Genomic DNA, 19,938 nt, shown 5'->3' on the forward strand with positions numbered 1-19,938 from the left:
AAAAATTTACGTTACGTTACGAGTATAAAATTCCGCCTAAACAAGTGACAAACGAATCTATCGATAGATAATTATGTTTCTGTCTCTATCTATATTATAATCGTGATAGTGATAACTATATTGTTAGTCCCGCTGGATAAATGGCCAGTGGCAGTTCAGAATTAGCGAAGGTTAATAGGTTAGGTTATTACCCAAATATGAATGCTCAGGGTCGTGAACTAAAATGTGCAAAATGCGTAAATGATGCAAATTTGAAATTGAGTAGAGTATGACTTAATTTTTCTTTTTTTTTAATAGAGTAAGGCATTGTGCGCTCGTAAATTTTTTAACTTTCTAATCATTCCAGTTTTTTGACAGTCACACTGTCATAACAGTTTTTTTTATGTTCATGTGAATGATCAAAGACATATATTAAACAATTACCACTAAAATGTAAAGTTTCAAATTACAAAGTCAACCAAATGCGAATAATATAAACAGGTTTGGGGTCGTGCTATCATTCCCTCCTTGTCCAAACATTACCCATAATAATGAAAACGTATCACGTAACGCAAATTTGTCTCGCGGCAAGTTTTACACGGCGTTCTGTATAAAAAGTGCCGGCAATAAAACAGGCATTTGTAAGTTCGGGTTGCGACTTGTGAGAGTGAAGTTTGTATTCGCGATTTTGTAACCCCTACCATTGATTCAGGAGGGAAAAAATGTTAGAATACTTTATACGATACGACAAACTTATGAACATTATAATAGAACGTAAGTTAGAAGGAAGGAGGGGTAAAGGGAGACCAAGGCATAGTTACATCAGGCAGATCGAGAAAAAAGTTAGTGTCGTATCGTATCAAAAGATGAAGAGACTCGCAGAAAATCGTAGTGAGTGGCAAAAGCTCCACAGACAAGAGCGCAACTCTTAAATAGGATAGATAGACATTTGATATGCTATTACGTCTACAGGCTGAACATGAGCAGCAATATGGACATCACAGTATACACTGTGACGCCAGTGATACCCTCACATGTTCTCGTTATTTTTCTGAAGAATGTGTTCTAATTTTTTTTATAATTTGGCACTATTTGGTAAATTATATTTACAAAATTCATAAATTGCGTATTTACATTTTGTTTGAGAAAAGCGACAGCTAAGCTGAAATAATATTCCGAATTGTACGGTATAATCATAAAAAATTACTACCCATAAATAATCAAAATGCTTAAATTTAAGTTTGAAAAAAAATTCTTTCTATAACTTCGTATACTTAGTTTCAATTCTAACGTTGTGATCCATTTGCATTTTTTTTTTATTAATATTATCATTTGATTTAAATAATTAAGTATTAATAATTAACAGCATGCATCAGAATCGACACCACTGGTCGATTTTGAGTCATAATTTCCACAAACCTGTCTCTTAATCAAATAAATTTATGTGATAATTAGGCAAAATTGCTGTTTTTTTTTTAAACAAAATTTTTAAAACTAAATTCATAATTATTTTGATTTAAAAACTAACCACTAACTACTACTGACCTGATTTTGATAAAATTTCTATAGAAGTAATCTGTAAGTATGTTCTTTTAAATAAAAAAAAGGTAGTCTAACGGAGTTAAGAAATAACAAATAAAAAAATTACAATCGAATGATATCTTCCTTCTTTTTGAAATCAGTTAAACATGACATTTAAGATGACGTAAGGATCTTAACGATACTCCATACAATCAAATCATACACATCAGCCTTTTCCAAAGTGGGCGATAACGACCCCTTGTGGGCACTGCAGGCCTAAAGGGGGGCGGTAAGAGACTCAGAAAAAAAATGGGGGCGTTCTGTAGAGGGTTGGGGGGTGATTTGTTGATCTTGAAGTAATAGTGGTTTATAAGTAGGTGAAAAAATGGGGGCGCTAAAAATAATTTATTCTCAAAGTGGGCAGTAGACAAAATAAGTCTGGGAACCCCTGATATACATGCATTAATCCTGAAAAGGTTACACACAAAATTTGGGTAGTTGTGTTCTTTTAATGGATGATAATGGAATGGTAACCCCGCCTGCGCTAACGGTATACACTGGCGCGGCACCAGTATAATAGGTGAGGATGAAGTAGGTCAGTTAGCCCACCGTAACGAATCTAACAATAAATTAATCACGGTGGTTTCCAGGAGGAACCACGAGTAGGTCGACCTGACAGGGTATATTGCTAGCAATGGGGTTACTATTCTCCATTACTAACAATCCCTTCTCCCCCCTGGGCAGTTGTGTTATAAATAAACTACCGTGTGGTTCAAGTATAGAACAGGGCACCTCTTCCTTATCCGTAGGTACCGGAAAAGGCGACCAAGGAAACTTATTTGTCGAAGAATTATAAGACAGCAGCATCATTCTTAAAACGTCACTGCTTTTGAAACATCACCAAAGCCAAGCGTGGCAAGTATTGGCAAAACCACACTTATGGGGGAGGCCTATGTTCAGCATTGGACAGCTAACGACTAGTATGATAATAATGACGATAATAAATAAACGATTTTATTCCACAAAACAAAAAAAAAAACATCATCAGCGCCAATCACCAAATTTAACCAGTTATTTTAATCTAAATACGCAAGCAATTTTGATAAAATTTCTATCGGGAATGAAAGGGAACAATCTGAAAGTATATCGTTTAAGACAAAAAAAATAATTTTCCAAATCAGTTTAAATAACGGAGCTATGAAGTAACAAACATAAAAAATGGGAACCTCCTTTTTTTGAAGTTGATTAAAATCCTTCACTCATAGTAGGTTCCTTTTAGAAACTCCCCCAAACTTATATGCCACAATGTAACTGAGTGAGTTTTGAAAACCTTGTGACAGAGTTAGGCGTCGGCCGTCTCGTTGCGACGTCGCTGTGATTAAGTAGCTTGACTACCCTTGTTCATGAAACAAACAGAAAGCCGGCATTTCAATACAACTTAATGCTAAAATAAATTGCTTTACTTTAATCAACCAACAAATATGTTGAAAACAAATACTTAAGAGACTACTGGTTGATTACCTATATGCATTTAAAATATAACAAATAAATAAATAGAAAATACCATATACAACCTGGGTCTTTTCAAGTCTATACTGAATCTTTTGGGTAAACGCTCTCCATCCTAGATCTTATCATAAATTACCATCAGGTGAGATAAGGTCAAACGCAAACTTATTTATTTATTTAATACTTTATTGTACACACTAGTTATAAGAATAAGACAGAGGTAATCAAAAGTACAAAGGCGAGCTTAACTCTGATAGAGTTTTCTTCCAGCAAACCCAAAGTGGAAAGGAGCATCAATGTCAGCGGATACAGCAGTGTACAACATTGTGACAATTTTTAAACAGACAAATATAAATTAAGTGCATTATATTTAATCGTACTATACATATACATAAATACATACCTACATCTATGCATATACTTACACACACATACACATATATATACAATATACGTACATACATATATAGATAAATAAATATATGTTCATAGAGATAGAAGATGCTCTTTAAGTCTACTCTTAAGTTATCTTGTGATAAAAAACAGAATTGCATTCAAATTCTCGAATTAACATTTCTTTTCGTTTTTTTCTAAATCATTACGTTTTTTTCCTTTTATTTTTATCAGTAATATAGCATGGTACTGCTCATGTCTATAGACGACGGTTACCACTTGCCATCAGGTGGGCCGTCAGCTTGTTTGCTATTCTAAATTGCATAAAAAAGTTATTAAGTTTCCAAGAAGGATCGCGTGGAAATAGACCTAACATGATATTATATTGCAAGGATCACTATACTCCGTTACTAACAATCCCGTCCTTTGTATATATTCCAATTTTTTTGTGTACGAAATTTCCTACGCATTGCATCATTTAGATTGAAATAGAAGATTTTTATTTTGTTTCAGACTCGTAAGCGACCCTTTTAAAACTCCGGTTCTCTCATTTAAAACACTCAAAATTTGACATTGACCAATTATTCCTAGTAAACTTCAATACAAAAATATTGTATTATGATGGTAATGTGTAAGACTGTAATATTTCGCTCAGCGGACAATAAATATAAAAAAAAACCTCGTAAGGAAAACATACCTATCTTCATTCAGTACACTCTGTCAAATTTATTAAGGTCATAATTTTGATATATTCATATTCAACTCTACTTACTTAAACACACACATCCTTCGGTCCTTTTGTAGTAAGTGCCTTATTTGCAGCGATTCCCTCATAATAGGTAGATACGTGAGTTGCAAACGAAAATTTCACCAAAGTATATCTCTTGCGGAGACCGCGTAATTTATTCTTTCTCCGAGTGAAGAATTGCTATTCATGAATATGAATTGCGTTGTTTAAACGAGCCTAAATTTTTATTAAACCAAACCACCACATTCGAGAGGGGCTCGTTTTAAAAAATTCTCCAAATATTATTTTTTAATATGAATTTTATGAGAGTTGTCCTCGAGAACTTGCGATTATGACTTGTAATTTGGTATTAAGATATAGTCTATAGTATCTTATAGCTATTCGTTGATATTTTATTTTTTATTTTTAAATATAAAAATTAAAATTTACAATTCTATATTCATATCTTAGATTCGTATATATAATAAATCGTAGTAACACTTAAAACTGTTCCAAATTTCAATGTAAAAAATAAATATTGTAATTATCATAAGACAAAATATGAATGGAGTCTGATATTCATTGTAAATAATAAACTAGGTACCTACATACATATGTTATGTGTCTAAAAATAATATTTTTACAAAATGTAAATATTTAATTTAATTTAATCGTCATTGATTTGTTTATTACTTTTTGCGTCTTATTCTTTTTATATAATAATGTTCAAATAGCTTAAATCTTCTGTGATTATAGGTGTTTAGTACTTACCTATAAAAATATATTTATATACAAAATTAATGAGGGCAATCTCGTGTATGCCAGGGTTCAGTGCCGTAATATTTGTAAAGATGTTTAGTAGGTACCTAACGTATACCAGAATAAATGGTACTGCGACGGTAAGCAATTTTATTGTTATATATCATAAATATATATTTAGACGTAGGTCAATTTGTTTATACTCGTAATTGAAATCCGAGCTACTCACAAAAATAAAACAGGAGAATTTGAGGACCTCCTTTTTTGGAGTTACTTGAAAATATTATTAAATCCACCTGCGAGTACGATGTTCTTCAACGAAGCAATAAAAAGAAAATTTTCCCTTGCTTTTCCTTGTTCGTCGCTAGCAAAATGATTGATACGAGAATAAACCACAGCCATATATAAATTACGGACAAAATAGGCGGCATCACTTGGCAATAGGTCCTTGTTACACGGGCCATGCCCCAAAACCAATTTTCGCGGTTTTGTACTAAACATAAAAGCCAATTTTATGAAAAGGGTCCACAGTCATTAAATGAAAGGTAGGTACTTTTTAACCGGAATTTTTCATGAATTCCTCATAAGTAGGGTTGGGATTTTTAAATACCTACTTAATGTCGACATAGAGATGCCATTTAACGGTACAATATATAGGTATAAATATAATAATATTATAACATTTAATTCAGAACTTATGAAGCTATATACAAAATGACGTACTGATTTTTGTAGCTACGGACGAGTGGGCTCTTGACCCATAGAATCGTTGTATAGAATTAATTAAGCCATTTTAGAAAAAAGAAGATTCATTTCTATTTTTATTTTATGAAAATCATCATCATCATATCAGCTTTTTATTGTCCATTGTTAAACATAAACTTCTCCCTTAGAAAGTTTTACCAGTAGATGCCACGCTTGGCAGGCGAATTGGCAACCGTAGTTAGGCTTTAGAGATCTTTTAAGAGGGACGCTGCTGTCCATCACTGGCCATCCCTTAGTCGTCTCTCACGACGCCTACGGGAAAGGAAGAGATGGCCTATTCCATGCCGGGACCACACGGCCATATGAATTTGATATTTTATAAACATGGTGTAAATAAAATTGTGACGACCGTATGTTATTCAATAACATCGCCAATTTTGAATAAAATTGGATAAGTCTATTTGTAATCGAAAAGGTTTACTCTCATCCTGACTCCGAATCTTTACAATTCCATATCTTTACAATTTAAGCTAGTGGTGATTTTTTTTTTTTGCGAAATAATCAAATTTTCAAAATCTTTTACAGAGACACGATTCTGCGTTCTAAATTAAGGTATTTTACTTGTAACTTATCTATGAAATTAATAGTCGCTGCATTTTACATTGGATACATTCAAAGATTTAATATAGGTATAATGGCGGACTTATCACATAAAGAAATCCCTTACAGCCATCCTTTGACAAAGATTTTCATAGTTCTATTTCTTTAACACTAGGAATTTGTTGGCATTATTTACAATGGTCGACACGTTGAATTGTGTAAAGGGCCCGGACTATATTCCCGGTCGGGCTATTTAAAAAAGCTAGGTTTTCTCAATTAATTCAGGCCTGGATGTTTTAGGTTGTGCCCCAAGATATTCGTTGCCTATTTCCTCATAGATACAGGGTATACTGGTTTAAAGATCATAGAATTGGTATAACTGTATGGTATTTTCTATTATTCTAACACACAACACACTACATAATATAATTTAATAGTATTTATTTTAATGCGAATTCAAAAAGAGATGAATTTCTAATCTATTGACTTAATCATCATCATCATATCGGCTGTTATCTATACACTGCTGAGCATAGACTTTCTCCATAAATCCTCTATAAATGGGGGGGGGGGGGGGGATTGCTAATAACTGCTACGTTTGTAATATAGGTTGGAAACTGCAGTTAGGCTTCAGTGATGTTTTGAGAGGGACGCTGCTGATCAACCCTCAACTCTTAAGTCTGTGCTTAAGTTCCCTTAGTAGCTTCTTACGACACCCACAGGAAAGGAAGGAGTGATCAATTGTATGCTGCATTGAAATCAAGGTTTATTAAAAAATATTATATGTATCTGTAACTAAACGGCAGGATCTTAGGCTACAATATAATAACCTGAGTATAAGTAAGTAATCATAATAGATACGAAACTGTATTTGTTATTTTATTGTGCAGTGCACCATTCTTGTAACACGATCTATTGTAATTTAGCCTAATATGCAAGCAAATTCGAATTATAAAGTGTTCTCGATTGCAGAGGGCGCTCCAGTCGACACAGCCATGCGTCTCGGGGCCAATCGAGCGGAACGCACCGATAACTGCACACTTCTCGCTTGTCCGTATCTTATGAACTGTATTAAATGGCCGCAATTTACAAAACTGCTTTTATTTCCAGTTACGATCATTGAATGAATGATTTCATCATCATCATCATCTTAATGCCGACCTTGCAATATTTGCTGCTAAACATAGACCTCTCCCAAGATAAACACAAAGTCATAACGAAATTAATATGAGCTATCTATATGCACTATAAGACTTTCCTTCAGACTCGAAATCGACAAAACCATAACCAAAATGATTATTGTGGACAGAACTAGACATAATAGACCTGAAATAACGATAACTGTGAAGTTGTTTCGATTTCATTATGTATACCTGCATGATTTTATTTATTTATTTATTCATCAGTACAAATATATGTACATAGCGGACTTAATGCTAAAAGGAGAGAATCTCCCAGTCAACCATAGGGAAGTGTCAGAATACACGAATGCGGTACTAGTAATTACTGATATACATACGTACTTACATTACGTATATAAACGAATAAATATATGTAAATAACAAATATACTTACACATATATTTCAAATACTGGAGGAGGTGAGGACATAATAAAAAGACGTGCTATTACAAGAACAACTGTAAGCAAACTGCACAAATTTTGTAAGAACTATAACATCACCAAGACAACCAAAACATACATAATAAAGAGTGGTTTTTCCAGTTTTCTTTTAAAACAAATACTCTTAGAATTCCACAAGTGTCTTGTGAGTTTCTACCCACATTCTCTCACAAACTCACTTCTAATCCTACATGAACATGCCACGCATCAAATAAACTGATACCCATACCATCAAACATATATAAATACTAACTCATCCTAAAAACTTATCTTCACAAAGCAATTACGCAATAACCAAACATTTACACAATGTCAAATACATACACACATACTCTTCCTTAAAACTCACTGTCACTGCTCCTAACCCAGTGGGCATGAGCGTAAACCGATGGCGAACACGCGCTTACCTAATGGAGCATTCCAATAATAATCACACCTTAAAAAAAATGCGTTTGTGATCGTTTCGTCAAGAATATTATTTATGATAAATTATTGTTCTTTGAGCTATGTAGTTAGTTTGTATGTGTATTGCAATAGTAAGTTTGCGATGACCAATAAAACAAAAGTTTCTATTGCCATAATTACTGTCAATTTTCGTGTTTTTGACATGTTTGCAATTATTCACTTGCTCTTAACTAAAAATCAATTAGTGAGCGAACAAAAAATAAACTAACTTGCCACTGATGAAAGTGATATTATGTTGCCACTTGAGATTGAAGCGTTATTATTTATAGCTTTAAAATGAAAATACATATGAATTAAGATACTCCTTCTTTTGGAAAATTCTTAAATTAAATATTATTTTCTAAAGAGTGCATTGACACGTGACAGAAGTGCCTCATACGATACAATTTTAATTTCATTGTATCTACTTAAAAGAAAAAATGTTATACTCGTAATTTCAACCTTGTCATATTAATATTTCACAATAGGATTTACTGATATCAAAAACAAAGTCAAAATTGAAAGGTTTTATAATACTAGCAACATTGTTGTTAACTGCCACAAAACGTAAATTGGTTGTCACTGCCAAAAATATCCGTCATTATTCAAGTGACATTTTGACTGTACATTTTAGCCAGACCTATGCGGATTCACAAAAGTATTTATTTTTGTAAATCGTTTATTTATTTACATAAATTTCATCACAATGGCGTCTACGTCCAAAGATAATACTAACAATTGTACTGCAGAGCAAAGTAACGTAACCGATACTCTGGAGCCTGGCGCATGTTCTGAAAGTATCCTGAATCCTACAGATTCATTTGAGGAGTTTGCATCTGAGATGAGCTCTAGTCTTCAGGATAGAGACAGTTCTTTAACAGCAAAAGGTAGTACTATAAGTGAAATTCAAAGTGAAATCGGCGAAAGTTCTAAAGAAAATGCCCAAATGAAAAATACAAAATCAAGTGATGACTTACAAAGTAAAGATGTAAGTTTGAATTCCTTATTTTTTTAAATATGCGTATTTTAAGTAGTAGACAGCATTGCAGTATCCTTAGTTTATATCTATGGGTTCTCAATTTCTACCAAAGTTATAGGTAGAGATAGTTGAAGAGTACCTCAATCTATTTAAAACTTAAACTTGCCATTTTTTTCTACTTACTATGATGTTACAAAAGCTGTCATTAGATAGCAAACCTGGTTGTGGACTCTTGTATCTTAACACACAACTTTGTAAAAAAAGGAAACTTAAAACCTAATACTGCCTCCCTGAATAGTTTTATGATTGCTATAAGGAAGCTATAATAAGGAAAACAACTGTCCAGAAATGATATTAATACATTGTTATGGAATAGTAAACATTTTATTATTTTATTTTACACTTATTGGCTCCATTATTATGAAAGTGGACTAAAATATAAATATATATTATTTATTTCATTTAGGGGGCAATGTCAGCATCAGCTAGCAATTCCAACTTAACAGAACAGAATGGTGTTGATGAGGATTGTGACAATGAAAAAGATGATTATTTACAATCACCAGAGCTGGTGAATAAGGAAAAACATGTATTCATACTAAGTTCTGCTGGAAAGCCTATTTATTCAAGGTAATTTAAATTGTATTGATTTATTATTTTTATACTTAATGCATATTTAGTACAAGGGTAAGAAAAATCAGTCATTACATTTTTTGTAATATAACCTCCTTATACATAAAAACTAAAATGTATTTTACAACAACAAACCTATTTGAATGAATTATTAAAAGGTTTTGTCACTGTTTTAAAATTAAGGAATTAGTGCAATAGAAAAGGACCAAATATTTCAACTGTAGCTTATGGACGCCTGCAACACTAGAAGTGTCATATGCACAACGGCGATCCTAATAAAATCTTAATATTCCCATTTTTAATAACCCCCATACTGTAGTTTATATGGAAAACTTTAACAGGGAGCTCATTCTACAGCCTCAATGTTTGTAAGAGAAAATTCCTATGAAACCATATATTATGTGACAATTTAGGATTGAGTGTGTGAAGATGAATTCACTATCAACGGCAACAATTGCCATGTTAAACACTTAGAACCTGTTTACATATGATTCCTTTTGCTTTTATTTCTACCATAATACATTTTGTATAACATTTTGGTTGCTACATGTATTTGTATTAATAAAAATGCAAGAAATCTTAAAAAAAATTAACTATCCTTGTAAAACAATAAACAAGGGTAACATACTCTGAAGCACAAATGATTGTTTGCCACTTTTGCAATATAAAAAAAAATAACTTACATTTTTTACAGCAATATTATCTATTACACTTTTATAAAAATATTTAAAAATTACTTCTAGATATGGAAATGAGGACAAACTAGCAGGACTATGTGGAGTAATTCAAGCACTGGTCAGTTTTATAGAAGAACAAAACCAAGATATATTGAGATCTATCAATACTAAAGACTGCAAAGCAGTATTCCTAGTCAAGGGACCTTTAATACTGGTTGCCGTGTCAAAGTCTAATGAGAGTGAAACACAGTTGGTTTTACAATTAACGTGAGTAGTATATAATTAATGCATATCCAATAATTTAATTTGGATGAAGGGTCATATTGCTAGCAAAATATACCCTGTCAGATCAACCTCCATGTGTCCTCCTTCATTGTGTGTTAATTCCCAGTTAATTTGTCAAGATAGGAATGAGATCTCCTTACTACAGATAAGGTCTGTGTTATCACAAGTTGGCTGAGTAATAGTAATCTTTTACTATTCCATTTTTATCTCATAAAATATAATGTACTGTTTCTATTCTAAGAACTAACGTGTATAGTGAATGGAGTAAGAAGGCAACAAATACATCAGTGGAAAAATTCGATATATGTATACTAAGCCATTTAGTCACAGTAATTTTTTTTTTATTGACTTTAGGTTCTATAAAAATAGGTTAAATGTTTTTTTTTTTTTTTTTTTGTTGTTTATTACACGTTTTGTTTACAAATCTAAAATAATTACACAATCTAGGGAAAACTGTGATTGTTATGTGCAGTGGTATCACTTAAGTGATTCACTCAAATAAAACTGATAGCCTTTAGCATCTATCTGTACACAATTTTAACATTGTGTACTTTCATAATAATTTGTCTCATCTTATTCCTATTAGACTACATAAAATCTGTGCCTCAGGTCAACCTAGGTTGTCAGCCTATTAGATTAATTGAGAACTATTTCATAAATTGTACTTTATAGATAAAAGGCTAAAGGGGATTTTGCTTTGTTTTCTTTATACTGATACAGACTTATTTACAAACACTTATGTTACAGATATGCATTCAACCAAGTAGTATCAATGTTGACACTGACCCAGTTAAATAGAATATTTGAACAAAGGAGGAACTATGACTTGCGAAGATTGTTGTCAGGCGTCGAGAGATTGATTGACAACTTATTGGTATTTATGGAGAAGGACCCTGCATTTTTATTAGGTGCAGTATTTATAAAAAACAATCCTTACTTTATTTATTACTTGATAAGACCTTAACAGCTTAACCAATCGTTATGAAACTTGCTACCATCATATCAGCCTTTAACTGTCCACCGCTGAACATGGGGAAACTTATGTTGGAGAAGAGAGAGGAACTTTGGGAGAGTTTTGCTAGTACTTACCACGTTTGGCAGGTAAATTAGCAACCATAGTTAGACTTTAGAGTTGTTTGAAGAGGGACGTTGCTGCCAATCGCTCACCCTCCCTTAGTCACCTCCTACACACCCATGGGAAAGGAATGGGTGACCGATTCTATGCCGGGTCGAAATTTGGCCAAATGGTCGAAATTTGGTATACACATACTATACGTGGTTAAGAAAGCTATAGTATACTTTTTATGACGGTCAGGAAACATACCCTGATCCCATAGACAAAGTCGCGGATCATAACTAGTTATTTCATATAATTGTTTTGTAGACTTTTTGTTTTTGGAACTGATTATTAACTGACTTAAAAAAGAGGAGGGTCTTTTTATCTTTGTTACCTCAGAACTTTGTCATTTATTAATAGGTTTGGAAAATTATTTTTTTTATCTATACAAATATACTTTGAGATTTATTCCATAGAAATTTTACTAAAATCGTTTGAGTAGTTTAGTTTTTATTCATTTTATTCTAGTCACGTGGGCATATTGATTTATTTTACACCTTATTGCACCAAGTACAGTAAATATTAATGAAAAATTATACAAAAGGCATCTTTATCAAAGCAATCTCTTCCAGACAACATAGTCATAGGCATAGCTACAGTTAAAGACTGGTTATTATTTAAATTAAATACAATTAAGGTTTTGTTGGTAGTAATATTTTATGAGGATTTTTTTTTCAGGGGCCGTGAGATGTTTACCATTACCAGAAAAAGCAAGAGAGAATATAACAAACGCAATAATTTCAGCATGCAATAAGATAAGAGATCTGGTGTTTGCCATAATGATTGCTGGCAATCAACTAATTACTCTAGTTAGAATGAAGAAATATACATTGCACCCATCGGACATACATCTCTTGTTCAACTTGGTTCGCAGTTCGGAGTCCTTTAAAACTGCTGAAAGTTGGACGCCAATATGCTTGCCCAAATTTGATGCTACGTAAGTTGATGACTACTCATATATATATTTATAGCTGGTTTAAAAAAAAACTTCAAAAAAAGGTAACCAAATTTTATTGAAATTATCACAGAAGCACTCTCTAAATTAAACAATAATAACATCATTATCATATTGGCCATTATCTGTTCACTATTAAACATAGGTCTCCCCCTATTGGGAGGTTTTGCCAGTAGTTGCCACGATTGGCAGGCGACACTGGCGCACTGACTTTGTGATGTATCAGTAGGAACACTGCTACCCATCCCGGCAGTGGACAGTTAAAGACTGATATGATGATGATGAATTGAAAAATGTTATAGAAATAAAAAAAAAAAAATTTAATAATTGTTATATATTGGATGATAGAATGCGTAAACAGACAGACAAAGTAATTGTTATGCTAAATGCACTGGTCGTTCACTTCGAGACGGGTATCTAACGAAAAGTATAAAGTACCTACCGGTTGTCTACCCACCCACCACTATCCATTGTCTATCTATAAAGTAAGCTCTTTCGAGGCTAGATGACGCTATGTCAAAATCAAATTCATCTTTATTCAAATAGACTTGTTTATAAGCACTTTTGTATCGTCATTTTTTATAAATGCAAGCTTCAAAAAGGTGTTCTGTCTGGTGGTAAATCTGCTGAGAAGAACCTGTAAGAAATTCGACAGTCACTCTTTTAGGTTAGTGTTAATATTATGTGTATTTATTTAAATGTTTAAAATTATTGGCCATTAAAAAGCCTGTCATTATATTAATTACAGAGGCTTCTTACACGGTCATGTATCTTACATATCGGAGGACTGCCAGGCGTGCCTGCTACTACTAACGGTGCAACGCGACGCATTCTTCCCACTATCACAAGCCAAACACACAATAGCCGAAAAACTAAGACGGTCAAACTGCTTGGTCGCCATAAACGACGCTCTCAATAGAAACGAAGAATTACCTACTACAAATCCTTTAAAACATATCGGCATACCGGAAATAAGACATTTTATGTACAAATCCAAGTCAACCGCTCAGTTGTTTACTTCAGATCCTATAAGTCTGGACCGATTGCAAGATTACAGGACAAGACACAAAGAAGGTGGTGATATTACTGTGAAGAAAATAGAAAAATTATCGGACATAGATTACGTACGGAATTATAGGAAGTTTTGCAGTCAAATACATTGCACTTCGATACCGGCTAAACTAATTTTTAGATCCAATTCACATGATACCGTTATTGCTTGGGTAAGTTTAATTGTTACTAATTTAATCATCATTTCAGCCATTATCCGTCCACTGCTGGACATAAGTCATAGACTGCCATAAGGAATGGTCCTGTGCCACCTGCATTCAGTCTCCTTGCAATGCATTTACTAATCTAATATTCTCTTTTATTTTCGAATAAAACATACCACTTCTAGATTGCGTATTAAGATAAAACATATATCAGTTTTTAAGTTTGATCTTCAGGGAGACAACTGTAATAACCATATCCAATTTGGTAAAGTTGTTTGCATGATCCTGAAACACATTTACAGGCCATATGACGTTTCTAAAAATCATTGTTTTGGTACCTATGGTCTTATTAATACCCCTCATTATTTTTTCTTAAATATCTCCCATATATAGATACTTTTTTAGTTATAATTTTCAACCAACTCCAAAAAGAAGGAGGCTTCCAATTCAGTTATGTATTTTTTTAGGTTTGTTCCCTCATAACGCCATCAGTTGTTAAAGCCATCGATTTGGAATATTCTTTTTTTTTATCTGAAAAGACATTACTAATACTTACAGATTGGCCTCATAGAATTTGTATCAAAATTGGTTCATTAGTTTAGTTTTTTAAATTATTTTTTAAATTTTTCTTTGAATAATTTTAATTATTTATTACAATGCATCATACTGTCATTCATGTCTATAAACGACAATTTTTTTAATGGGTGATAATGGAATGCTAATCGAATCGCTAACGGTATACGCTGGCGTATCAGTGGCGGATGATAGGTGAGAATAAAAAAATAGATCGGTAACCCATTATGATGAATTCACCTAGAGTTAGAGTTAAGCACTGTAGTTTCCAAGAGAATCGTGAGGAAGTCGACTTAACAGGGTAGCAATACCTAGCAATGGGACTTTAGTCCCCATTACTCACAATCCCTTCCCCCTCTATGATAGTTACTACTTTCCACCAAGTAGGCGATCAGTTTATTTTACATAAAAAATAATTTATATTGTAGGTGACGAATGGTTTCGAATTATACGTAACATTCGACCCCTTAATGGAGAAGGATCAAGCCATCAGAGCGGTAGACCGACTAATACAATGGATAAAGAAAGAGGAACATCGGATCTTCATAATGAACGCGCCCACCTTCTAGCCAAAGTCGTTAGTGCCGTCATTAGCTGGCATTATGAAGACCTACAACCGAAATGAGCAGTGAGCTTAGGTAATAACATTTAGACAGAGATATCATAACGTCAGATACAGTATATATCCCTGGTTAATTTTAAACTTTCGCAATTGTTAAGTAAATATGTGTAATATTTGAATTCACGATCGGGATAACGCGATGCGAGTACAGGTAAATAGTACCTACTTACCTGATTTTATTGGTGACGTTTCGAAATGGATTCGACCACATGCTGCTCGCATTATTAGCATTACGTAGAGTTAAGTTCCGATCGTAAATTGAAATATATATCCTCCAAATAAAAAAAAGGAACTTTTTTTAAAACTAGCGTGCTTTTAAAATTGTGTTAATCTTATAATTAGACACTTTCATCATGCAAACTATCATTTTATTTATTCATATTTGAATAGCTAGATGCTCAGTATGAAAAAAACTTCGCGTCAATAAAAGTTGATTCTCCATTTAAATGTATATGATGTAAGTAAGCAATATAATTGTTTGTATATATTAAAATCGTGTTTTTATGATGGCCTTCGTGGGTGTAAGCTTCTAGAATGATCTAGCTTGTTTTTAACTTTATAATTACTAGCGTTTATTATTGACGATACCTTCAGCTGAAATTATATATTTTACTATTCTAAATAAACCGTTAACATCCCATATTTGATAATAAAATGAAATATTTACGTCAAAATTTTACAACAAATATAATTTTACAATGGTATTTGAAATGCATGTTACATTTTACATCAGAGATAAGAATACATGGCACTATGATTTAATGAATGAGTTAAAAGTGAAATAAACTGATTTTAAATCAAATATACCCAATTATATACTACAAACAACGAACATCTTGTAAACAACTTCAGCTTTCATTGCTGTCTCTTAACATATCCAAAATACAAAATAGTAGATATAAAAAAAAAAAAACAAGTACCTAATTTGTTTTTCCCGTATTTATACAAAAACATCATCAGCACATTGCGATTGCGATTTTTTCTAGACAACTTATTGTCATTGTAATTTGTGGCGCCGTCTGAATCTAATTCAAGTTTAAGACTATTATTTTATTTTACTTTATCAATTAGTGTTTACATAGTAAAATATATAATCTCTGAAAAGTTGCTATTATAACTGAAAGGTTGTTTAATGGATTAAATACGAGACATGCTGTCTTATTTTTTATGCATCTTAGAAAGTCTTAACTGGAAAGCAATAAAGATTAATTTACTTCGCCAATGCTGTAGAATATTTTAGAAATATAAATTTATTTCACTTGTCTACAATGTGGGATGTGTTATTCATGTTGTAAATATATATATAATTGCAAGTGTATAATTGTAATATACTAGTTAGTTTTTCATTTCATTACTTCAGCCAAGATGCTAATTGGAAAAACGGTTTTTTTCTAGCTGTATTGTTTAAACAATAATACAAATAAATAATTATGTGGATAATTTTCAACTTATGAGTCTTTGTATTTATAAACAAGTTTGAATCATTTTTATAATGTTACATTACAATCAACATTTATGAAAATTGTAAAGAAAGTTAATCACAATTGCATTGGTATAGACTGTGGCAGGACTCTCAATATTTAAACCTTAAAACCTCATTATTAAAGTTCCTATTCCTAAAAGGAAAAGTACTATTGAAATGAAAATATCCTATTTTAAGTCAATTGGGATATGTGAATTTTCTTTTTTTTTATACTGGCTTTGTCTTTATATTTATAGCCAATTACAAATATATATATATATATATATATATATATATATATATATATATATATATATATATATATATATATATGGAAATATACACATATACTATATTTTTAGAATTGTTCGGATCGATACCTGCTGCTAATTTTCACCACCATACAACCGCCACACACTAAAGTTCCATTCCAACCGTCTGGATGAGTGACGGTCCTCCACTGTACGTTTTTCAAGGCACTTTCTTCCACGCACAACCACTCTTCGAAATCCACTTCCAACAGCAGCATTTCCAAACCGATACGACATTAAAACCTTTAAGAAAAGAGCATTTTCCTTTTTAAATGGCCGGCAGCACACCTGCAATGTCACTGGTTTTGCGAGTGATCATGGGCGGCAGTAATCACTTAATATCAGATGAGCCTCATAGTCGTTTGCCCCTGTGTTATAAAAAAAATTGTTTGGTGATACCATTTTGACATTGACATTTATCAATTAAAAGTACCTACCTAATTAACTTGAAATAGGAGGAAATTCTCAATTCACCTGTATTTTTTGTATTTTACGTGATAGTTTGTTCATTCTGAACGATTTAGATTATTCATTTTTAAATCAAAACTATGTATTCCCCTGTTAAAATTGAAACTTTCTTTTCTGGAACAATTTTTTTTATGTTCTCTGAAGTTTGTACAATTACATAATATTTTTTTTATTCGTTTCGATCTCTGTGGCTCACTCATTTTATGTAATAATTTTAAGTCGATATAAACTTATGAAATGCAAATATTTAATATTACTGTGAGATATTAAGCCGAACCAGAAAAATAAAACTTCTCCCTAAGTTACGGATCCTTTGAAAACATTTCTTTTACTAGCAACATTCAAATGTAGACCGGAGTAAGGCTCTGAGGTTTATTATCGCCAATGATGATGACTCTCAGACACCAACGAATGTCTTCCATCAGAATCTACCGGCAGATATAGATAGATACGTTTTCGTTACTTCTTACATAAGAAAGACCAAGACGTCAGATGTCACTCTCTCGTTATTTTACATACATGCGATAGTAAAAACTAATCTATGTAGCCATAGCGCTTCAATCGTGTATCTTCGACAACGAACACCGATACATTAAATTGCATACAATTTACTAATCTCGGCCAAATTTCTTTAAAACGTCGACATAACGCCGCTATCCAGTTACCGAAAATACGCTACCGATGATATTGAATATGGCGCTAGCCTACTTGTAGATACGATTACGCTATCACATACACTTTATTTCATGCAGTAGTATAGACATATCTATAAATAGATAGATTTAACACTTGCCTGTCAATTGCGACACCATCAATACAGTTTTATATTTCTGGCCAGGCTTTAGATAAATATGTTAATGTTATTTAGTAAAAATTGATAAAATTTTAGTGTAATTACTCTGTACCTGATATTGGACTATGTAGTTAATATCATAAATACTAAATGGTAATGATTATATATACATATTTTAAGAACAGTTTATCATTACGTATTACAGAGCTGTCCATACCATGGCCCACGGGCCACATGCGGCCTGTGGCTTGAATTGATGTGGCTCGCCAAATTTTTTCTAGCTACTATGAATATTGATATTGACAAAATAGAAAAACATAAGTTAATGAAAAAATTATATATTATAGCTGCATTTTGTTCTTACAAATATTTAGCGGTCCCCCAACGAATTTTTATTGGCCCTAGTTTGAACAGCCCTGACATATCGTCATAGTCGTAGAATACTGACGGAACTTTGTATGTAATATTCGTCAGATCCGTCAGTATTCCACGACTATGACGATATTACAAGCACCAGTCTCCACAACACCGGTCACATATATTTCATTGTAGCTTAATTTGTTAATTTTACATTTCGTATAAAGAAACAATAAATCATTCATTCATCATTATTTCCATTACATCTATCAACCATTACTGATTATTTTCATACAAAATGCTCGCTTGCCTGCGAATCGTTAGCACTCAAGTTATGTATCTACCTATTAAATATATATACATGATCAATATTAATTTTATTAATTTCAGTGAAAGATCGTATGTACAACTATGTATTTTGTTATAGGTTAGATTTAGGTATATCAAGCCGTCCTTGGCTTTTGTTTTAGTCTCTGAATATAAATTTGTATAATTATTTATTGGCAATAATACCTAATTAGTTGCTAAACGTACAAATTAATTAATGGGAAAAGATCCCATTGAACTATGAAATTTCTAAGACCCTTAAAAATCTGACTCTGAAAGTCAGTTCTATGTGTCGATTCTATATATCTGAGCCTGAAGATAGCTATGTATATTTATACACACCGGTCTCTCTAGACAAATCGCAAACGAATCTATATAAAATAGAAATAATTGCCATGCCTAATCGATAGATACGTGTACACTGCTGTACACGCGATCCTACAAGACATCGACATCCTTTTCTTCTTGTATGTCCAATAACAGAGACTGGTATTCACCGATACATTTGCACCTTCTCTAAAACGATAAATAGTTATGCGCCAATTTCTGAGGATTTTGCATAAATAATTTTGTTTCATATGTTTGTAAGTGAGGAACCATAGAGCCGCTAAAAATATTCATACGTTTTCAAACCGGTCTTAATAGCCGACTGTAGTTTATGCTTAGATAAAATAACATTATTGTAAATTTGCTCACAATCTGTTCAGTATTGCTATAAATTGTTAATGAAAATAAAAATACCTTGTTCTATGTAAATAAATTACAATATATTATTTTTATTAAATTGTTGTTCCGAAGAGCTGCATATATTTATTTACAACTGCCTTATCCCTTTAATATAGTTAATTTTTTGTACAACCTCAAGTACAGAGAAGTGAATTTCAACATGAAACTATGACTAGGGCA

General features: G+C 32.4%; 1 protein-coding gene across 1 annotated transcript; it reads left to right on the forward strand.

The window, feature by feature from the left end:
- The first annotated feature begins 8,879 nt into the window (after window positions 1-8,879).
- Window positions 8,880-19,831, forward strand: LOC113509388 (protein SAND). The gene is made up of 7 exons (XM_052902094.1): window positions 8,880-9,247; window positions 9,705-9,868; window positions 10,615-10,815; window positions 11,581-11,741; window positions 12,629-12,887; window positions 13,654-14,128; window positions 15,121-19,831. Exons 1-7 carry the CDS (start codon window positions 8,966-8,968, stop codon window positions 15,259-15,261), a joined length of 1,683 nt encoding a protein of 560 aa, XP_052758054.1. The 5' UTR covers window positions 8,880-8,965; the 3' UTR covers window positions 15,262-19,831.
- The last annotated feature ends 107 nt before the right edge of the window (window positions 19,832-19,938 follow it).

Source organism: Galleria mellonella, unplaced genomic scaffold (assembly GCF_026898425.1).
Source record: "Galleria mellonella isolate WM207_F2 unplaced genomic scaffold, CSIRO_AGI_GalMel_v1 utg87, whole genome shotgun sequence".
NCBI classification, from domain to species: Eukaryota; Metazoa; Arthropoda; class Insecta; order Lepidoptera; family Pyralidae; genus Galleria; species Galleria mellonella.